A 22,129-nucleotide genomic window follows, 5' to 3' on the forward strand; every position below is an offset into this window, starting at 1 on the left:
ATACTGTATATAGTGTAGGTAGGTAGTGTGGTAGGTGTGCTGTGTATTGTGAACCATTCTCCATCCTCAGGGAGGAGTATGGGTGTCTCCAGTGACAGGAGTCCCCCCTCCCCCCATCTCATGTATTATATTGTCCTATATATGGAGGATGGAGAATAATACACAGCACACCTATCTTACTACCTACATTATTTACAGTATATATATATATAATGTAGGTAGTGAGGTAGGTGTGCTGTGTATCATACTCCATCCTCAGGGAGGTGTCTCTAGTGACAGAGGCTATCCTCCTCCCATGTAGTATATAGTTCTCCATATATATATAGTGTAGGTAAGTAGTGAGGTAGGTGTTCTGTGTATTATTCTCCATCCCTAGGGAGGTGTCTCCAGTGACAGAGGCCGTCCTCCTCCCATGTAGTATATTGTTCTCCTTATATATTTAGTGTAGGTAAGTAGTGAGGTAGGTGCACTGTGTATTATTCTCCATCTCTAGGGAGGTGTCTTCGGTGACAGAGGCCGTCCTCCTCCCATGTAGTATATTGTCCTCCATATATATTGTAGGTAGGTAGTGTGGTAGGTGTTCTGTGTATTATTCTCCATCCCTAGGGAGGTGTCTTCAGTGACAGAGGCCGTCCTCCTCCCATGTAGTATATTGTCCTCCATATATATTGTAGGTAGGTAGTGAGGTAGGTGCACTGTGTATTATTCTCCATCCCTAGGGAGGTGTCTCCGGTGACAGAGGCCGTCCTCCTCCCATGTAGTATATTGTCCTCCATATATATAGTGTAGGTAAGTAGTGAGGTAGGTGCTCTGTGTATTATTCTCCATCCCTAGGGAGGTGTCTCCAGTGACAGAGGCCGTCCTCCTCCCATGTAGTATATTGTCCTCCATATATATAGTGTAGGTAGGTAGTGAGGTAGGTGTACTGTGTATTATTCTCCATCCCTAGGGAGGTGTCTCCTGTGACAGAGGCCGTCCTCCTCCCATGTAGTATATTGTCCTTGTGCAGCTTCTCGTCTCCTCCCCCCGTCTCCGCCTCATTACAAGATGGCGGCCCCTGCATCAGGCTCAGGCCCGGGCGGCTCCTCGGGTGTCCCCGCCGGCTCCGCGGGCCCGGTAGGTCCAAGCACAAGTAGTAGCAGTGTGAACCCGTTCCTGAGCGATTCGGAGGAGGAGGAGGAAGAAGAGGACGAAGAAGAAGAGGAGGAGGGTGAGGAGGACGGAGATAACGAGGAGGAAGATGTGTCTCCATTGGACACCCGCCCAGGACACCCGATCACCGGCCGCTATCCCGGGGATGACAGTGACCCCCCTTCCCTACAGCTGGCAGGGGGGTCCCGGTATAATAACCTCCCGCTGCCCTGTGAGCCTGGCCGGGTACCCCTGGATACGGTGGCGGCTCAGCTGCTGCGGGATCAGCTGCTGCTCACAGCCCTAGAAATGCACACCGAGCTGCTGGAGACCGGCCGAGAACTGCCCCGGCTCCGGGATTACTTCTCCAACCCCGGCAACTTCGAGAGACCGACAACCGCGGGGGCTCCACCCTCCACCGGCATCAACAACCCCAATACCGGGGCCGGGGGACAGCTGAGTGAGTGTGACAGGGGGGCGGGGCTGCCTGCGGGCTGTCATTATGTCAGCCAGTCTGTTGCCTGTTACAGGAAGCATTGCTAGCCAGCCTGCCTGCATATATTGGGGGGTGGTTACTGGCCTGTATGGGGGGGAGATCAGGGATCATTGCTGACCTAGCTGTATGGGTGGATCATTGCTGACCTAGCTGTATGGGGGGAGAGATCAGGGATCATTGCTGACCTAGCTGTATGGGTGGATCATTGCTGACCTAGCTGTATGGGGGGAGAGATCAGGGATCATTGCTGACCTAGCTGTATTGGGGGGGGGGAGAGATCAGGGATCATTGCTGACCTAGCTGTATGGGGGGGGGGGGGGAGAGATCAGGGATCATTGCTGACCTAGCTGTATGGGGGGGGGGGAGAGATCAGGGATCATTGCTGACCTAGTTGTATGGGGGGGGGGGAGAGATCAGGGATCATTGCTGACCTAGCTGTATGGGGGGGGGAGATCAGGGATCATTGCTGACCTAGCTGTATGGGGGGGGGGGAGATCAGGGATCATTGCTGACCTAGCTGTATGGGGGGGGGGGAGATCAGGGATCATTGCTGACCTAGCTGTATTGGGGGGGGGGGGAGAGATCAGGGATCATTGCTGACCTAGCTGTATTGGGGGGGGGGAGAGATCAGGGATCATTGCTGACCTAGCTGTATGGGGGGGGAGAGATCAGGGATCATTGCTGACCTAGCTGTATTGGGGGGGGGGGAGAGATCAGGGATCATTGCTGACCTAGCTGTATTGGGGGGGGGAAAGATCAGGGATCATTGCTGACCTAGCTGTATGGGGGGGGGGGGGAGATCAGGGATCATTGCTGACCTAGGTGTATGGAGGGGGGGGAGATCAGGGATCACTGGTGACCTAGGTGTATGGAGGGGGGGGAGATCAGGGATCACTGGTGACCTAGGTGTATGGAGGGGGGGGGAGATCAGGGATCACTGGTGACCTAGGTGTATGGAGGGGGGGGGGGAGATCAGGTGACCTAGGTGTATGGAGGGGGGGGGGGGAGATCAGGGATCACTGGTGACCTAGGTGTATGGAGGGGGATCATTGGTGACCTGGCTGTATGGAGGGGGATCATTGGTGACCTGGCTGTATGGGGGGGGGGGATCATTGGTGACCTGGCTGTATGGGGGGGGGGATCATTGGTGACCTCGCTGTATGGGGGGGGGGTCATTGGTGACCTGGCTGTATGGGGGGGGGGTCATTGGTGACCTGGCTGTATGGGGGGGGGGGTCATTGGTGACCTGGCTGTATGGGGGGGGGTCATTGGTGACCTGGCTGTATGGGGGGGGGGGTCATTGGTGACCTGGCTGTATGGGGGGGGGGGGTCATTGGTGACCTGGCTGTATGGGGGGGGAGGGGTCATTGGTGACCTGGCTGTATGGGGGGGGAGGGGTCATTGGTGACCTGGCTGTATGGGGGAGGGGTCATTGGTGACCTGGCTGTATGGGGGGGGGGTCATTGGTGACCTGGCTGTATGGGGGGGGGGGCATTGGTGACCTGGCTGTATGGGGGGGGGGGGCATTGGTGACCTGGCTGTATGGGGGGGGGGGCATTGGTGACCTGGCTGTATGGGGGGGGGGTCATTGGTGACCTGGCTGTATGGGGGGGGGGGGTCATTGGTGACCTGGCTGTATGGGGGGGGAGGGGTCATTGGTGACCTGGCTGTATGGGGGGGGGTCATTGGTGACCTGGCTGTTTGGGGGGGGGGTCATTGGTGACCTGGCTGTATGGGGGGGGGGGTCATTGGTGACCTGGCTGTATGGGGGGGGAGGGGTCATTGGTGACCTGGCTGTATGGGGGGGGGGTCATTGGTGACCTGGCTGTATGGGGGGGGGGGGTCATTGGTGACCTGGCTGTATGGGGGGGGGGTCATTGGTGACCTGGCTGTATGGGGGGGGGGTCATTGGTGACCTGGCTGTATGGGGGGTCATTGGTGACCTAGCTGTATGGGGGGGGAGGGGTCATTGGTGACCTGGCTGTATGGGGGGGGAGGGGTCATTGGTGACCTGGCTGTATGGGGGGGGGGTCATTGGTGACCTGGCTGTATGGGGGGGGGGGCATTGGTGACCTGGCTGTATGGGGGGGGGGGCATTGGTGACCTGGCTGTATGGGGGGGGGGGTCATTGGTGACCTGGCTGTATGGGGGGGGGTCATTGGTGACCTGGCTGTATGGGGGGGGGTCATTGGTGACCTGGCTGTATGGGGGGTCATTGGTGACCTAGCTGAATGGGGGGTGGGGGGGGTCATTGGTGACCTAGGTGTATGGAGGATGGGGATCATTGGTGACCTAGCTGAATGGGGGGTGGGGGGGGTCATTGGTGACCTAGGTGTATGGAGGATGGGGATCATTGGTGACCTAGCTGTATGGGGGGTGATCATTGCTGGCCTATTTGTATGGGGGGGGGGGGGTGGTATAATTTCTAGCCTGCTTGTGCTGGGGGAGGGGGGCTGGCCTGCTTTCCCTGTGGAAATCATTGCTGGCCTGTGTGTTTGTGGTGGGAGTCCCTGCCGGCCTGCCTGGGTGTCCCCTCACGTATTCCTCTGTTATTAGATAATGATAGTGTGACACATTCCGCAGTAGTTGTGCTGCACAGTAGCTGTTTGTTGTTTGCAGCATTCTGTTGCTCTTGTTCCTAATGTAGCAGTGCTGATGGCATGGTGCCCAATTATCTCTACAATGCATGCTTGCAGCATATTTGTATTTACATTGGCTATACAGAAGAAGGTGGGTAGAATTTCAGTGAAATAATACAAGCCTTGTGATTCCTCACCTATCACCAACATAGGCACAGTTACATGTTTTACAGCCAAAGGACCGTATATTGGTGGCCAAGGGTACCGTAGGCCTACCTGTATACCTACCTAGGCTATCCATCATATGTGGCTTTGACCCCCTTGGTCAGGCATGTCTGCGCTTTCTTTTTATATATCCATCAACTTTGGGCTTCGTGCTGATGTCTGCTGTATACTGTATATCCATCTCACAGCAAAGCTGCACCAAGCTGTAAATCACCTGGGGGTGCGGACACAGACAGACAGACAGACAGACAGACAGACAGACACACACACACACACATAGACAGACACACACACACATAGAGACAGACAGACACACACACACATAGAGACAGACAGACACACACACACATAGAGACAGACAGACACACACACACATAGAGACAGACAGACACACACACACATAGAGACAGACAGACACACACACACATAGAGACAGACAGACACACACACACATAGAGACATACAGACACACACACATAGAGACAGACACACGCACACACACACATAGAGACAGACACACGCACACACACACATAGAGACAGACACACGCACACACACACATAGAGACAGACACACGCACACACACACATAGAGACAGACACACACACACACATAGAGACAGACACACACACACACATAGAGACAGACACACACACACACATAGAGACAGACACACACACACACATAGAGACAGACACACACACACACATAGAGACAGACACACACACACACATAGAGACAGACACACACACACACATAGAGACAGACACACACACACATAGAGACAGACACACACACACATAGAGACAGACACACACACACATAGAGACAGACACACACACACATAGAGACAGACACACACACACATAGAGACAGACACACACACACATAGAGACAGACACACACACACACACATAGAGACAGACACACACACACACACATAGAGACAGACAGACACACACACACACACACACATAGAGACAGACAGACACACACACACACATAGAGACAGACACACACACACACATAGAGACAGACACACACACACACAGAGACAGACACACACACACATAGAGACAGACACACACACACATAGAGACAGACACACACACACATAGAGACAGACAGACACACACACACATAGAGACAGACAGACACACACACACATAGAGACAGACAGACACACACACACATAGAGACAGACAGACACACACACACATAGAGACAGACACACACACACATAGAGACAGACACACGCGCACACACACACATAGAGACAGACACACGCACACACACACATAGAGACAGACACACGCACACACACACATAGAGACAGACACACACACACACACATAGAGACAGACACACACACACACATAGAGACAGACACACACACACACATAGAGACAGACACACACACACACATAGAGACAGACACACACACACACATAGAGACAGACACACACACACACATAGAGACAGACACACACACACACATAGAGACAGACACACACACACATAGAGACAGACACACACACACATAGAGACAGACACACACACACATAGAGACAGACACACACACACACACACACACACACACATAGAGACAGACACACACACACACACACACACACATAGAGACAGACACACACACACACACATAGAGACAGACACACACACACACACATAGAGACAGACACACACACACACATAGAGACAGACACACACACACACACACACATAGAGACAGACACACACACACACATAGAGACAGACACACACACACACATAGAGACAGACACACACACACACATAGAGACAGACACACACACACACACATAGAGACAGACACACACACACACACATAGAGACAGACACACACACACACATAGAGACAGACACACACACACACATAGAGACAGACACACACACACACACATAGAGACAGACACACACACACACACATAGAGACAGACACACACACACACATAGAGACAGACACACACACACACATAGAGACAGACACACACACACACATAGAGACAGACACACACACACACACACATAGAGACAGACACACACACACACACACATAGAGACAGACACACACACACACATAGAGACAGACACACACACATAGAGACAGACACACACACACACACACATAGAGACAGACACACACACACATAGAGACAGACACACACACACATAGAGACAGACACACACACACATAGAGACAGACACACACACACACATAGAGACAGACACACACACACATAGAGACAGACACACACACACATAGAGACAGACACACACACACATAGAGACAGACACACACACACAGAGACACAGACACATACACACAGAGACACAGAGACACAGACACATACACACAGAGACACAGAGACACAGACACATACACACACACACACACACACACACAGACACATACACACACACACAGAGACACAGACACACACACACACATACACACAGACACACACACAAGCCTGAATTAGAACTGACATGCAAAGTCACAAAAAACATGAGGATTCTGATGTGTCCCATATAATCATTTAAGCATGGGAAGGAGGAGGTGCAACTTGCTATAAAATCTGTCACTAATCCTACTGCTTGATAATGGTCAGATTATTATCTTTTTTTTTTTTTTTTTTTGGCACCTCTCTGTTCGCCTTTATAAAAGTAGACATAAAACCTCACTGACTTTAATGACTGACATATACAGTGGGTACCCCACATGCAATTTTTTTTTTATAAAAAAAAAAATATATATATATATATATATATATATATATATATATATATATATATATATATATATATATATATATATATATATATATATATATATATATATATATATATATATATATATATATATATATATATATAATTTTAGTTCTCAAGCTGATGCATTACTCTTTGCCTTCCTTGCTGGGCCATGGACTTCCAGTCCCAGAATCCCATTACTAGATATCACTGAGACGTGGACTGCAATTCTTTTCCAGCCTCTGCCAATCAATTTGGCAGGGCATTGCAGAGGGAATGAGGAATATCGATTGGCAGCTTGACATATGCTGACAATGGGGAGACTACGGACAAACTGTGTGTTTAGCATAGCTGCCTGTAATCCATCTCTATGGCAAACTGACAACGCTACTTCTAGTTCACAGGCAGTGGATGAGTGTTGTCACTCTACTTCAGATAAAGCCTTGACTGGCAGGATCTGCAGAAACAAGGTAGCAAAGGAGAAAACCCCAAGCTTGGGCAGATGCAAGCTGCATGACCTAAACCATTGTAGTTCTGGGGCCTTTTCACACCATATGCATTGGGCAGCCTTGCCTAACATTTATCCTTGTTTATTAATCCAGGTCACATCACTGTGCTGTGGAGGTGTGCACTCAAAAAATGGAACTTGCGTTTTTTTTTTTGCCCAGCATGTTGTGACACATCACACAACTGTGCATGCAGATGAATAAAATGTCATTTTGTGACATTTCAATAAAGTAAAAAAAAAAAATAGTGCGATGCATTGACAACCTTCTTTTGCAGAGCACACCAGCGGCGTTCTAATCTGTATGCTGCTAGTGTGAATAGACCTTTACATATAACCTTTACTAGGCACAGGCTTGAAAATTGCAAATATATTTTTAAAGCATTCTCTAAAAGAAGAAACTGGTAGTAATGCAGCTTACCAGTCCTTAGATGTGGTAGCTGCATTGGTTTTATTTTTTTGCATTTGTTTTGGCCCTGGTTCACGCTGCTGCGGCTAAAATCCTGACATCCCTGCTTGACTTCTTCACAGCTTGCATACGACTTCTTTAAGATCCCTTTCACACTAAGGCAGTTTTTAGGCGTATTGGCACTAGAAATGGTGCCTGAAAACTGCCTCTCATGCCGCCTGAGTGCTTTCCCACTGGGGCAGTGCGCTTGCGGGACGTTGGGAAAAAGTCCTGCAAGCCGCATCTTTGCGGGCAGTTTTAGGAGCGCTGTATAAAGTGCTCCCAAAACGCCCCTGCCCATTGCAATGAATAGGCAGCGCTTCGGAAGCACCGCAACACGGCGCTTTTAACCCCTTTTTTGGCCACTAGCGGAGGGTTAAAAGCACTCCGCTAGCGGGCAAAAAGTGCAGATAAAACGAGTGGCGCTTTATCGCTAGCGAACAGGCAGCCCCAGTGTGAAAGTAGCCTAACGGAAGGCCAATGCACATGGTGTTGAAGTCGCACCAAAGTAGTGCAGAAACCTTTTTCTAGGTTGGAGCGACTTGAGTCACACTATTTAGAACTGTTCCATTGCCGTTCTTGGGGCACGACTTCTTCTCATGAGACTTTGAACTCTCAATCTGGTAATTCTGCCATTAACTCACTTCCTGTCCTAGGCTGACAACCGTAATGAACAGAGCTTCACCCTAGAACAGGGAGTGTTAGGACTATATAACTCCCTTCCACTCTTCTCTACAATGCGGGAAGGTGCTTTGTAGTTTGTCATCCAGAGAGATAGCAGAAAGCAATGCTGATAATAGGGTAGGGGGAAGTGATCAGTTCACATAATTTCTGGAGGGATGAACAGCTACTTGTTAAAATAATATAAATGGGGAGACTACGTACACTTCCATTTATATATTTGACGTCTTGGTGCCGAGAGTACACAAATATGCATCCTCTCGCTGGGTGGGTCTTGATACCAAGACGCTGCATATTTGCATACCTAAATGTAAACAAACCTGTGCCAAGAGTGCATTCCCTGCACACCCCCACACCCTCCATATTATATGCAAGCTTAGGGGATCCTACCTACAGTAGTCATCCGCTTGCCAACAGGAGGATTTTTTATTAAAGGGGTGTGACTGGCCCCGATTTTTATTTTTATTTTTTTTTCCCTCGGTGGAGACGCACTGTCCCTCTCTCCGCAGGGTCCCAGCTCTTGATTGGATAGATTGATAGAAGCACAGCCAATGGCTCTCGCTGCTATCAAATTCAATGACGCGGTCTCCGGGGGGCAGGGCCGAGTCCTGCATTAGTATGGACGCAAATGCTGGACTCGGGAGCGCGCCCGCAAGGTAATCCCCCTGGGAAAGTGCTACTCCTAGGGGATTATCTGATGGAGGAGGAGCCGCGAGAGCCACCGAGGGATCCCAGAAGTCGAGGTTCAGGGCCACTTTGTGCAAAATGAGCTGCACAGTTGAGGTAAGTATGACATGCTTGTTATTAAAAAAAAAAAAAAAGAGCTTTTGCAACCCCTTTAAGAGTAGAGTCATCACAAGAACTGAGGCTGGGCATGAGGGGATGTACAATATTTTGGTATAGCATGTTTGGTGATATGTGTTTGCTCACAATTTTGCTGATTTTTACAGCACATAGTGTGTACTAAGCAGACTTTTCAGCTTGTGTATAGTGATCCCTATGGGAACAGAAATAAAGGATTTGCATTTGCACAATGGTTTTCATGGTGCAGTCGGGCTGTCGTCCAGATCTTGGCTTTGCTATAGTAAAACTAGCCATACATGGTTTCGATTTTTTCATTCCGTCACTAGGTAGAATGTAAAAAACAGATCTAATTGTGTGTGTGTGTGTGTAAATTCTCCCTGCTGCTCTATTGTATTAGAACAGCGGGGAGACCCCCCCCCCCCCCCCCCCACAGATCAGCTATGCAGCCTTTTGCCTTTCAGAGCTGATCAAATGGCTTATATCGACAGGTCAGGTGAACAGAATTCGATTGGTCGATCAACTTCTGTTTAACCACAGTGGCCACACATGACATCGAAATTTATCTGGTCCTTGCAGAGCCGCCCGAATTTAGATCACTGTATGGCCAGCCACTGATATTCAACAAATATGTAGGATAGGCAGGGCTTTTTTTTTCTGGGAATAGGTGCAGGGACTCGCCCCTTCTGAGTCACTCCTTGGTTCTACCCGCCTCTGAGCACCATCTCTTGGTTCTACCCCCCCCTCTGAGCACCATCTCTTGGTTCTACCTCCCAGCACCGACCCTTTGTGGCACTAAATCATTTGTATGGTATTTGTTAACAAGAAAAATAGCAAAATAGATCCCCTCCAGAAGTAATGGATGCCCCCCAGCAACACTAGACCCACCCCAACAGTAATAGATACCCCTAGAAACACTAGACCCACCCCTAGCAACACTAGACCTCCCCCCAGCAACAATAGACCTCCCTCAGCAGTAATGGATACCCCTTGGCAAGAATGGACCAGCGGTTATAAAATTCCACCCCAGCAACAATAGACCCACCCCTACAACAGTAGAATCCCAGCAACAGCAACAATTGACCTCTCCCTCAACAATTGACCCCTCCCTCCCCTGCAACAATTGACCTCAGCAACAAGAGATTCCTGCCAACGTCAATAGACCCTCCAGCATACTGCACTACCCCTTGCCATTACATAGATTCAGTACTGAAGGTGCTGGAACTACGTTCTTCCACGTTCCTACTGAAAAATAGCCCTAAGGATAGGAGATTACTTTTCAGACTTCACTAGCCACGTGTTATCCAAAACACGGTGGTGATGGTGTGGTGAAGGTAGTGATGTAGTAGTCAGCAGAAGGAACCATGGTGCCCAATGGGGAGCACGCTGTTTGACACATCCAGAATGTTGGATAGCAGTAGCAATCATATGTCTTAAAGCAAAACTCACCGCCCACTTAAAAGGAATGCATTCAAGGTTAAATTCACCTTTTTGGAGCATGTTACACCCATATTCCGGGATTAACATGTAATATGCTTCAGACGCAGACCGGGTCCCCCTTTCTTGTGAAAGCAGGCAGGGGTTCCTCTCCCAGCACCCACTGGCACATTTTAACCACTTCAGTCCTGGAGGGTTTTAACCCCTTGACCAGTCCTTTTTTTTTTTTTTTTTTTTTTTTTTTTTGGCCGTGGTTGTGCGACACAGACCCAAATAAAATATTTCCCCCCTCAAATAGAACTTTCTTTTGGTGGTATTTGATCAACTGCGGTTTCATTTTTTTGCGCTAAGACTGACAATTTTGATAAAAAGAAACAATATTTTACCCAATAAAGAAAAAAAAACATGGATCTTTTCATCAATTTAGGCCAATATGTATTCTGCTACATGTTTTTAGTAAAAAAAAAAAAAATCCCTATAAGTTTATATTGATTGGTTTGTGCCAAAGTTATAGTGTCTACAAAATTGGGGATATTTTTATGGCATATTTGTTTATTTCGGGCATCACTAAATGGCGGACCGCAGGCCAAATACGGACCGCCTCACTCTCCTGTGCGGCCCGCCGCGGTAACGCCATTTAGCAGCCATTTTTTCTTCTCTGTAATCCTCACACAGAGCCGACAGAGGGAGATGGGACAGTTCTGGATGGAGGGCGTAGCTGCCGGAGGTAAACAAACCAGGAGATTGGCTGCTAGGATGAAGGGCTGTCTTAGCAACCAATCACCATCTTGCAACACCTGCCCTCCATCCGAGAAATGTCGTGCCTCCCTCTGATCTTTGGTCTGTGCAAGGTAAGTGAGGGAGGGGGAGAAGTTGCAGGGAGTGAGGACACTGGTCTGGAAAGGAGGAAAGTGTGTGCTGACTCGCTGAGGACATGATTAAAGTGGAGTTCTTAAAGGATGGGATGTGGTGGGCTGATGTCATCAGGGTGGGGGGAGGGGTGAGCGGACTGTGATGTATGGGGGGAGTCTGAGATGTGGAGTGTACAGTGGGGGGAGATGTGAATATTAATAGTGCGGCAGCAACATGCGGTTTGGCACATGCGAAAAGGCACCACGGGTAATGACATGATGTTCGGACCTCTGCTGAAAGAAAATTTTGCTGACCAGACCTCAGTGAATTTTAATTACCCATGATTGATTTATTTATTTATTAAAGTGGAGGTTCACCCGAAAAGTTAATTTTTAACCTTGGATTGAGGCTCATTTTGTCAAGGGGAATCGGGTAGTTTTTTTTTTTTTTTAAATCAAAGCCGTACTTACCGTTTTAGAGAGCGATCTTCTCCGCCGCTTCCGGGTATGGGCTGCGGGACTGGGCGTTCCTATTTGATTGACAGGCTTCTGACAGGTTTCCGACGGTCGCATCTATCGCGTCACGATTTTCCGAAAGTAGCCGAACGTCGGTGTGCAGGCGCCATATAGAGCCGCACCGACGTTCGGCTACTCGTGACGCAATGTATGCGACCGTCGGAAGCCTGTCGGAAGCCTGTCAATCCAATAGGAACGCCCAGTCCCGAAGACCATACCCGGAAGCGGCGGAGAAGATCTAAAACGGTAAGTACTGCTTCGATTTAAAAAAAAATACCCGATTCCCCTTGACAAAATGAGCATACATCGAAGGTTAAATTTTTTTTTTCGGGTGAACTCCCGCTTTAATTAGTAATGATGGCCATCAGGGTTTTTTTTTTTTTTTTTTTTTTTCTTCTCTCCTTTTCTTCTTTCAGCAGGACTGCAACATTGCGGCATTCAAATCAAACACCTAACTGACACTTTACAGTGACATTACAGTGATCAGTGGTGAAAAATATGCAGTTACCATACGAATGACACTGGCAGGGAATGGGTTGACACCAGGGGCAATCAAAGGGTTAAGTGTCCCTAGGGGGTGCTTTCTTACTGTGTGGGTTATGGCCTCTCACTGTATGAATAGCAGAAACACAAGATCTCTCCGTTCATACCTGACAGGATGTCGATCTGCCATGTCTACATCAGCAGACCGCTGTTCCGTCTCTGTGGGGAGCGATCGTGGATGGCCGGTGGGCATTGTGTCCACCGGACCTGCTGATTGGCTCCCCCTCTGGCCAATCAGAATGTGTGCCCCGCTAGCTGTTGCACGAAATGACGTACAGTTACGTCATTCCACGCAATCAAGCCGACCTGCCGCAGTATATGTACTGTGACCGGTTGGCAAGTGGTTAGAAACAAAGCAGTTGTGCAGGCATGTCATTCATTCACAGGAATGGTGTCAAAATATAGATCCTAATCTTCATAGGTGACGCTTTTAAAGCCTTTATAGGTTACGGTAGCTGCTGACTTTTAATATTGTGAAACTTGCCTGTCCTGGAATCCAACGATGTCTGCACCTCGGGTGCTGCCACCACCATAGTACGGCTATGGTGACTACCCGCTGTGCTTTATGAATGGCATGAATGGTGGTGGGCAAGGAGGAGCCGAACTTCTGACGTACCTTGCCACGGCGAGGTCCGACAGAAGATGGGACAGATACTCGGAGCTTCCACTTTTGGGTGGCTCTGACACGTAACCAAAATGCACTGGGGGGGGGGTATTGGATTTTTATCATTGCGGTGGGGGAAGGAATCCAGAATGTGTAAAGTATTTTGTGAATGTATAGTCAGTCGACATTAATAATACAATACTGTCCTGTTTGGTTGGCTAACATTCCATTTGGGCGTATGAAGTGCTTTTATACTGTTTAGAGGAGTCTGCAGAAAACGGTTTGCATTCAGGAGTCTTTGTAGCATATTTCTTTTTATTCCGTGGCCCTTCTCGTCTTATGACTGTCATATGATCTTGACCGGACATTCTTTGTCATAATTTTATAGCCTGTGAACCCATTGTAATTTTAACATCAAAACAGACTCTTCCCCCTGTTTATATTCTAGTGGTATAAAATCTGTCTAAACCTGGTACACGCTAGTTTTTTTTTTTTTTTTTCGTTGAACCCAGCGGGCTGAACGAAAAAACTGACAGCTCAGGAGGAGCCGATGTACTAACTATACGACTTTAGTACAGTGATCTCCCCTGCTGTGCTATTGTGTTCTTATAGGAGGACGCCCCCCCGCCAGAACACCCCCCCCAGGGAGAGCTCTGGGCCATCAGCCGATCAGCAGACCTTTTTTGGTCATGCCCCTTTGACAGAAGCCGGTGATCTGCCGAGCTGGTTCCGGCTATCGTGGAAGTTCCAGCGCAGGCGCAATCTGATGTGCCGAGATGGTTCCGGCTAACGGGAAAGTTCCTTCAAGGACTGCACAGGCGCAAACTTGCTGACGGAAATCTCCGAACCTTGGCCAGCATCCATGGCGACGTGGCTTTCGAGGTAAGTGGCCGATCGGCCTCACGTCCTCGCTTCGCTCGGATGGCTCACCCTGCTCGCTCGGCCTCCTGGCTCTTTTTTTAACTTCCTCCAATCCACGGGGATGTTAAAGAATGAGTCTGGATGCCGGGCGAGGTTCGGAGATTTCCGTCGGCAAGTTTGCGCCTGCGCAGTCCTTAAAGGGCCCACCACCCCAATCAGTGGATTGCAGGAGCAAAGCCAGGCTCTTCCTTCAACACCCTGTCAGTACACACCCCCCCCCCCCTTTCCGACTGCAATGATGGTCGAGGCAGTGAAATTTAACCCTCCATTTCCCCTCTCCTGCATTGATGCTCAATGGCAGCAATGTACCCCCATCTCTGCCTGCATTCAATGGTCATTTCAGTGAAAGTTAACTCCTCCCAACATGGGTGGTAATTTACCTAAAACTTACACTGTGGGCTGAGATAATTTTGCTGCCAAACTGGGGGTTTAGGGAATGATAGATAAGGTAATCTACATACATTAGAACTGCATGATTGTTAAGAAAATCCCGATTTCGATTCAACCCCCCTCACGATCTTAATCTGGCATTTCAATAAATCTATGTAAACTGTGCCGAGCCGTTCTCTGCTCAGAGCTGTAAAAAAAAAAAAAAAAATGCTGGCAAATGTTTATCAACATTGGGCAGCGCTTAGCGATGGAGAAGAGAGGCAATGTATCATTTGGTTCTTTTAAGGTCAGTTTAACCTGCTGAGCGGTATTCCCAAGTCTGGCTCGGGGTGGAATTTCAGAATCAAAAGCGGTAACCCCGAGCCAGACTCGGGATCGCCTCGCAGTGTCCACAGGCATGGTTTACTTACCTTGTGCCTGGATCCTGCGATGCCTCCCCGCTGTGTGAGCGAGCGGTGTCTTCTCGCTCGATTCACACAGTGCCGAGTGCCGCCGAGCTCCGTTCCCTGCGACGTTACGAAGCACGGGGGCGGTGATTGGCGCCAAATTCAAATAAGTAAATAAACACATTTCAGTGTGAAACTGACGCGTTTCGCACTGAAACTAGTGCTTAGTCATAGTGACTAAGCACTAGTTTCAGTGCGAAACGCGTCAAGGGTCAGGTTTTATTTTATTTTGCTGTGACTTGTAGTGCTGTCCTTCTTTTAATAAAAGGCTACAATTTGTTCAGAGTGCGGCTGTCCAGAGACCATCTTTGTTCCTCCCAAAGGGGTCTGCTTTTAGAGTTTATTTCTCCATTTCAGATTGTGGCCTGATTGTTTTGAGGTCTACTTTTTCCACCTTCAGCATTTTACAGCAGTTGATATCTAAAGATTGAATCTGCTATTAGAAAACAGAAAAAAAAAGAAATGCTGAACTATGCACTTTTATTTATTTTCTCAGTATCAAGATTAACCTCTTGTCAGTTTCAGCCCATTGGTTGTGCCTATTAAAAATGAGACAAAAGTCAGCAAGAGGTTAATGCCAGGCAACATATAATTGTTCTTGTGTGGGCAGAATTGGCTTTGTTTTGTGACCTAGGTGGTACCAAACCTCGAATCCCCAGTCTTTTTCTGCACATTTGTTAGATTTAAATATATTCTGTAAACTACGCTGAAACCTGTGATCTAGTTCTGGGTATGTGAGAGAAGGGACACCCTCCTCATTCCACTATGTAATATTCAGTGTCTATTGTCGGAGTGTTGTCACACGGAGGTCCTAAGCCTCTCCTTGTGCAATCTAGTGTTACATTTTTAGAATGTCAGAGAGTTGTCACATGGAAGTGTGGCTCATCAATTTTCCTGTGTAAAATACTGACGTTCTGAAAGCCAATTTACACAACATCTTTTGGGCAGGCACAGAATTCAGCCCTCCTCTGGACCATCATCCCATATTATTATTCAGGATTTATATAGCGCCAACAGTTTGCTCAGAGCTTTACAACCTGAGGGCAGACAGTACAGTTACAATACAATTTAGTACAGGAGTAAGCAGAGGGCCCTGCTGGTTACAGCTTACAATCTAAAAGGGAGAGTCTAATGATACACAAGGTAATGACTGTGGGGAATGAGCTGATGGGGAAAACCTAAAAGTACAGCTGCTAGGTGGAGGCAGGATAGGCTTCTCTGAAGAGAGGGTTTTCCTGGGGTCGGCCAAGGCCCCGTACGCACGGACGGACAGTCCGCTGAAAACGGTCCGCCGGACCGTTTTCAGCGGACATGTCCGCCCGGAGATTTCTGTCTGATGGTTGTACACACCATCAGACAGAAATTCGCGCATAAACAATACGCGGGGACGTGGGCGGCCTTGAAGTTCAAAGCTTCCACGCATGCGTCGAATCAGTACGACGCATGCGAGGGATGGCGGTCGGTCGGACATGTCTGTACAGACGACCGAACACGTCTGACGGACAGGTTTCCAGCGGACAGATTTCTTAGCATGCTAGGAAATTTTAGTCCGCTGGAAAAAGTCCGCTCGGCCGGGAATCCGGTCCGGTCGGCTGTACACACGACCGGATCTGTCCGCTGAAACTGTCCGTCGGACAAATATCAGCGGACAGATCCGGTCGTGTGTACGGGGCCTTAAAGTGGATAGAGTTGGGTAGGGAATTCCAGGGCTGTCTTTAAGGCAGGACAAATAGGGGAGAAACTAGGGGTGCAACAGATTCAAAAACTCAGTTCGGATCATTCCTCGGATCAGAGTCACGGATCAGATAATTTTTCGGGTTGGCAAAAAAAAAAATCTCCCCCCACTGTAATATCCACATCTCCCCCACTGCAGTGGCGTCCCACCAACTATAGACCCCCCCCTCCCTCGGTTACAGACGCGCCTCCCCCCTCCCTCGGTTACAGACGCGCCTCCCCCTCCCTCGGTTACAGACGCGCCTCCCCCCTCCCTCGGTTACAGACGCGCCTCCCCCCTCCCTCGGTTACAGACGCGCCTCCCCCCTCCCTCGGTTACAGACGCGCCTCCCCCCTCCCTCGGTTACAGACGCGCCTCCCCCCTCCCTCGGTTACAGACGCGCCTCCCCCCTCCCTCGGTTACAGACGCGCCTCCCCCCTCCCTCGGTTACAGACGCATCTCCCCCTGTTAGACGCCCCCTCAGTAGTACAGACAGTAGCCCCTCAGTGCAGACCCCCTCATCAGTATGACTCCCAGTCCCCCTTACAGACTGCGGTGTGTGTGTCCCTCGAGCTCCTCCTCCTCCTTTGTGGGTGTAAACAGAGAGGAGGGCTGCCGCCGGGTATACCAAGATGGCCACGGCTCGGGAGCTAGGCCAAAGCCGCGGCCTTTTCTATTGCTATGGCCGCAGCAGCAATCCGCGGATCACATAGTGTGCCGATCCGAAGGGGGTGACCCGTTCAGATCACGGATCAACGGTGATCCCTTGCACCACTAGCAGCTACGCTGGGCCCCATCATTGTTGTTGGGCCCAAAGAGCATGCCTCATACTTGCCAACTACCCCAGTTTAAATTCCCTTAAAGTTTTTGTCCTGTGTCTTGATATCTGTGTGAAGTGCTGATACAAATACAGCCCAGCTCTGCATTATTGTTGTGTACAGATGACTTGCCAGCAGACCCTATGTTTACATGTAAATAGCGGTGGCATTCATATATAAACTTAAAATAAGGCGGCATTCATATGTATATCATGACTCCCTAAGTCATATCCACCATCACCTATACTGAATGCTGCCCACTGACAGAGGTAAAGGGGCATGCGTGAAAGTCCTGCCTGCAACTGTGGTCATTAAGCCTAACATTAACTTGTTCTGCGAATGTAAGAAAATTGGTGGGGGGGGGTAACCTCTAGCAACCAGTCAATAAGCGGTAATAATACACTGTAACCTCTGGCAACCAATCGTAATTGCTGCCTGATCTGATTCAGTAAACTGATATTTTTGAGTCTAGCTGCGATTTATTGTATGTCTCATGCCTTACACACGATCGTTTTCCCGACGGAAAACAAGGGGAAAATCGCGAACCTGCTTGGTTGCTTTTCCTTGTGTAAACACGGCCGGTTTTCCCGACAGGAAAACTGCCATGACAGCTTTGGTAAAGAAAACCGGGCATGTGTATGCTTCGCTGCAGTGTTTCCCATAGGAAAACTGCCGAGCAAAAAAACGCCAAGAATCGCGGCGGGGAAAAAGAGAGAACAAGTTCTAATTTTTTTTTTTTTTGCTCGCAGTTTTCCTGTCGGGAAAACTGCTATGGAGCATACACATGGCTGGTTTTCCCGACCAAAAGCAAACATGGCAGTTTTCCCTTCGGGAAAACCGGTTGTGTGTACGAGGCATCAGAGCAGGTGGAGAGCGAAATTGCATAGGGTCCAATTTATGTTAGAAGGCCCTGGGAAATTCCATAGGATGGGAAAGGCTCGGGAGAAGTCCTGGTGGCAAACCAGGTAGAAGGGAGCTAGAGAGCAGGAGGTCTTTGGAGAAACGAAGACAATGATTTGGTATTTTGAAACTAGGGTAGTGATGTACCTGGGGCCAAGTTGTAGATGTCTTTGTAAGAAATTCAAAATACTAATAAAATTCGTAGGGTGAGTGACTGAGCGTTTTTGTAAGGTAGATGAGCCTAGAAGCAGTATTCATAATAGACTGAAGCGGGGATAGTCTATTTTAAAGGTAAGCCAATGAGGGGGCATTTGCAGTAGTCGAGGTGGAAGATGACCAGGGAGTGAATTAGAAGCTTAGCAGTGTCGTTGGTTAGGAAGGGACGTATTTTGTAGATGTTGAGGTGGCAAGCTTTGGAAAGTGAAAAGAGAAAAAATTGCGCTAACAAATAGTAAATCAATTAAGTGAATAAATATGGAGGCAGCAATTGGAGGCAGCAATTGTGTGATCTAACACAAAATAATAGAAACAAGGGGAAAAATTGCGCCAACCTAATACGTGCAATAAAAGTCCTTATGTGTGTCCACAAAAAATTATCAAATTATTAGGAGAGAATCGCACAAAATTGTCCGCTCTCTGGTCAGATGATGGGGACGGTTTGAGGAGGAGTACTACACAACAGATCTCGCATATTCCGCCAAGGATTCCTATGTATTGTTGTCTGTTTACATCCCGGGTTCAGCTGTTCCTCACACTCTGGAGTATCCTGGTGTTAACCATAAATAACGCTGTTATTTGCTTGCCTTGTGGTAAGCCTCAGTCCATGTGGTGGCGGATCACGTTTATGTCATTAATCACACACTGGGTGTCGTTTGTCCTGGATTTCACCATTTTGGACTTTAATGTTGCATATGTGCACTATTAAGGACTTATTTGCACTTATTTTTTGCACGTATTTTGTGCGATTCTCTCCTAATAATTTAAGCTTTGGAAAGTGATTGAATGTGGGGCCCAAAGAGTTCATAGTCCGGGACTACACCTAGCACTCTGGCATGTGGGGATGGGTTGATTTTTGGGCCATTGATCCTGAGAGAAGTCAGGAAGCAGCATGTGGGGGAGGATTCATGAGCTCGGTTTTGGATAGGTTGAGTTTGAAGAAGTGGTGTTAAATTTAGGCTGATATGTCTGTTGGTAAATTGGTGATGCGTGAGGAGACTGATGGAGTGATCTGAGGGGTAGAGAGATGAATTTGTCAGTGTAAAAATTATATTGAAAGCCATGAGAGGGTATCAGCTGACCCATGGAGGAGGTGTATATCAAGAATAGAGGTCCAAGAACAGAACCTTGGGGGACCCCAATGGAGAAAGGAAGGAAGTAGACTTGATGATACTGAGAGCCGGTTCACATAGGGGCGACTTGGCATCCGACTTGACGTCGCCTCAAGTCGTCGCGCTGTCGAGAAAAACAATGAAAGTGAATGGGAGCGGTGTTAATACACACGACTCGAGTGGCTCCAACTTCAAAAGAAGTTCCTGTACTACTTCAATCCGACTTGTAGGCGATTTGTATTGATTTCAATGGAAGTCGCCTCCAAGTCTGATCACTGTCTTAACTGAAGCGGCTTTCCAGGAAGACAACATACATTTCTCAGGCAAACCTCTCCCTCCCCCTCCCTCCCCTAGAGCTGATTGTTTTATTGACCACTGGAAAGTCTCCTGTCCTGGAGACGACTTCAAGTCGTGTTGTAAATCGCCCTGTGGTTCATGCTCAAGTCGCCTCTGAAAGTCGTGCTGGAAGTCGTGCCTCCCTAGTGTGAACCGACTCTTAAGGTGCGGTGCAATATACGGAGGCCAAAGGAGTAAGTGTGTGTGTGTGTGTTGTTTTTTTTTTTCGGCAGAAGGGGTGGTCAACTGTATCAAAGGCAGCCGAAAGGTCTAGAAGTAGGAGTACAGAACAGTAGCCATTGGATTTTACTGTTGGAAAAACCTACAGCTGTAGTCAGCCTGACACACATTCTGTTTGTTAATGGGAGCCCACTAAGCCATCAGTTACAGAACCGTCCCCTCTGCACAGTTCCAAAAGCGGCTGTCACTTTACCTGGCATTCAGGGATGCGTTATGCTGTGCCGCGGGCAGGAGATAATTACTGTGCAGGCACCAGGTATCTTCATGACACAGATTTGTCGTTTCAAGCCTGCTGGCTGCTGCACAAGTTAGAATTGAGGAACCGAGGTCGCCTGACTGAGATCTGTCAATTTAATAATGAAAATTAATAAAAAATAAAAATAAAATAAGCTAATGATGCATATGCTGTATTTAATTTGATATGCATAGTTTTATAATCGCACTAGATGGGGGGGCTGGGGGAACAATGCTTGCAAAAAACACACGTCTTATATTTTTGATAGCACTGTGTTCTTTAAATTGACAGTAAGATCTCATTCACATGTTCGTAACTATAAAAATCATTTTATTTTTATTTTTTTTACTGATCACAAGGAACAAACATTTACGCCTAATACGTAAATAGCTAAACAAAAATTAATATGATATTTTTATTTATTTTTTCTCGCGTGAAGTATACACAGATGCAGAATTTTGTGTTGTGGCTCTGAACGCAGTGCATTTTTATGCACTTGTGTGACTGTCTCCATTGAAAACAATGCAGCTACATTCAGATCCATACATTTAAAAAATGTGTGTTTTTTTTTTTTTTTTTTTTTTGCGGCCATGTAGAGCTGCACGATTCTGAATAAAATGAGAATCGTAATTTATTTTTTTTTGCTTAGAATAAAGATCACGATTCTCAGTGTGACTGTAATCTAATCTTTCACATTATCCCCAAAAAATTGTTTTCATTAAGAGCCGGTTCACACTAGGGCGACACGACTTCCAGCGCGACTTTCAGAGGCGACTCCGACACGACTTGAACATGAACCACAGGGCGATCTTGGGCGATTTACAACACAACTTGAAGTTGTCTCCAGGACAGGAGACTTTCCAGTGGCCAATAAAACAACAATCCGCTCTGGGAGAGGGAGGGGGAGGGAGAGGGGGAGGGAGGGGTTTTCCTGAGAAATGTATGTTATCTTCCTGGAAAGTAGCTTCAGATAAGACAGTGATCCGACTTCTGAGGCGACTTCCATTGAAATCAATGGGTACAAATCGCCTACAAGTCGGATTGAAGTAGTACAGGAACCTTTTCTGAAGTCGGATCGCCTTGAGTCGTGTGTATTAACACCGCTCCCATTCACTTCCATTGTTTTTCTCTACAGCGCGACTTGGGACGACTTGAGGCGACATGAAGCCGGATCGCAAGTCGCCCCAGTGTGAA

The 22,129-nt window shown here is 48.1% G+C and overlaps 1 protein-coding gene across 9 annotated transcripts in view; it reads left to right on the top strand.

The window, feature by feature from the left end:
* Window positions 1-1,028: 1,028 nt before the first annotated feature.
* Window positions 1,029-22,129, top strand: part of RELCH (RAB11 binding and LisH domain, coiled-coil and HEAT repeat containing) — a 194,265-nt gene continuing 173,164 nt past the window's right edge. For 8 of the 9 annotated variants that reach the window (XM_040353587.1, XM_040353588.1, XM_040353590.1 and 5 more), the window contains exon 1: window positions 1,029-1,591. In XM_040353587.1, the coding sequence (XP_040209521.1) occupies window positions 1,048-1,591 (544 nt within the window). In that variant the 5' untranslated portion in view covers window positions 1,029-1,047. The remainder of the gene's footprint in view (window positions 1,592-22,129) is intronic. The other variant, XM_040353593.1, reaches the window with a different exon arrangement.

This window comes from Rana temporaria, chromosome 5 (assembly GCF_905171775.1).
Source record: "Rana temporaria chromosome 5, aRanTem1.1, whole genome shotgun sequence".
Classification (NCBI taxonomy): Eukaryota; Metazoa; Chordata; class Amphibia; order Anura; family Ranidae; genus Rana; species Rana temporaria.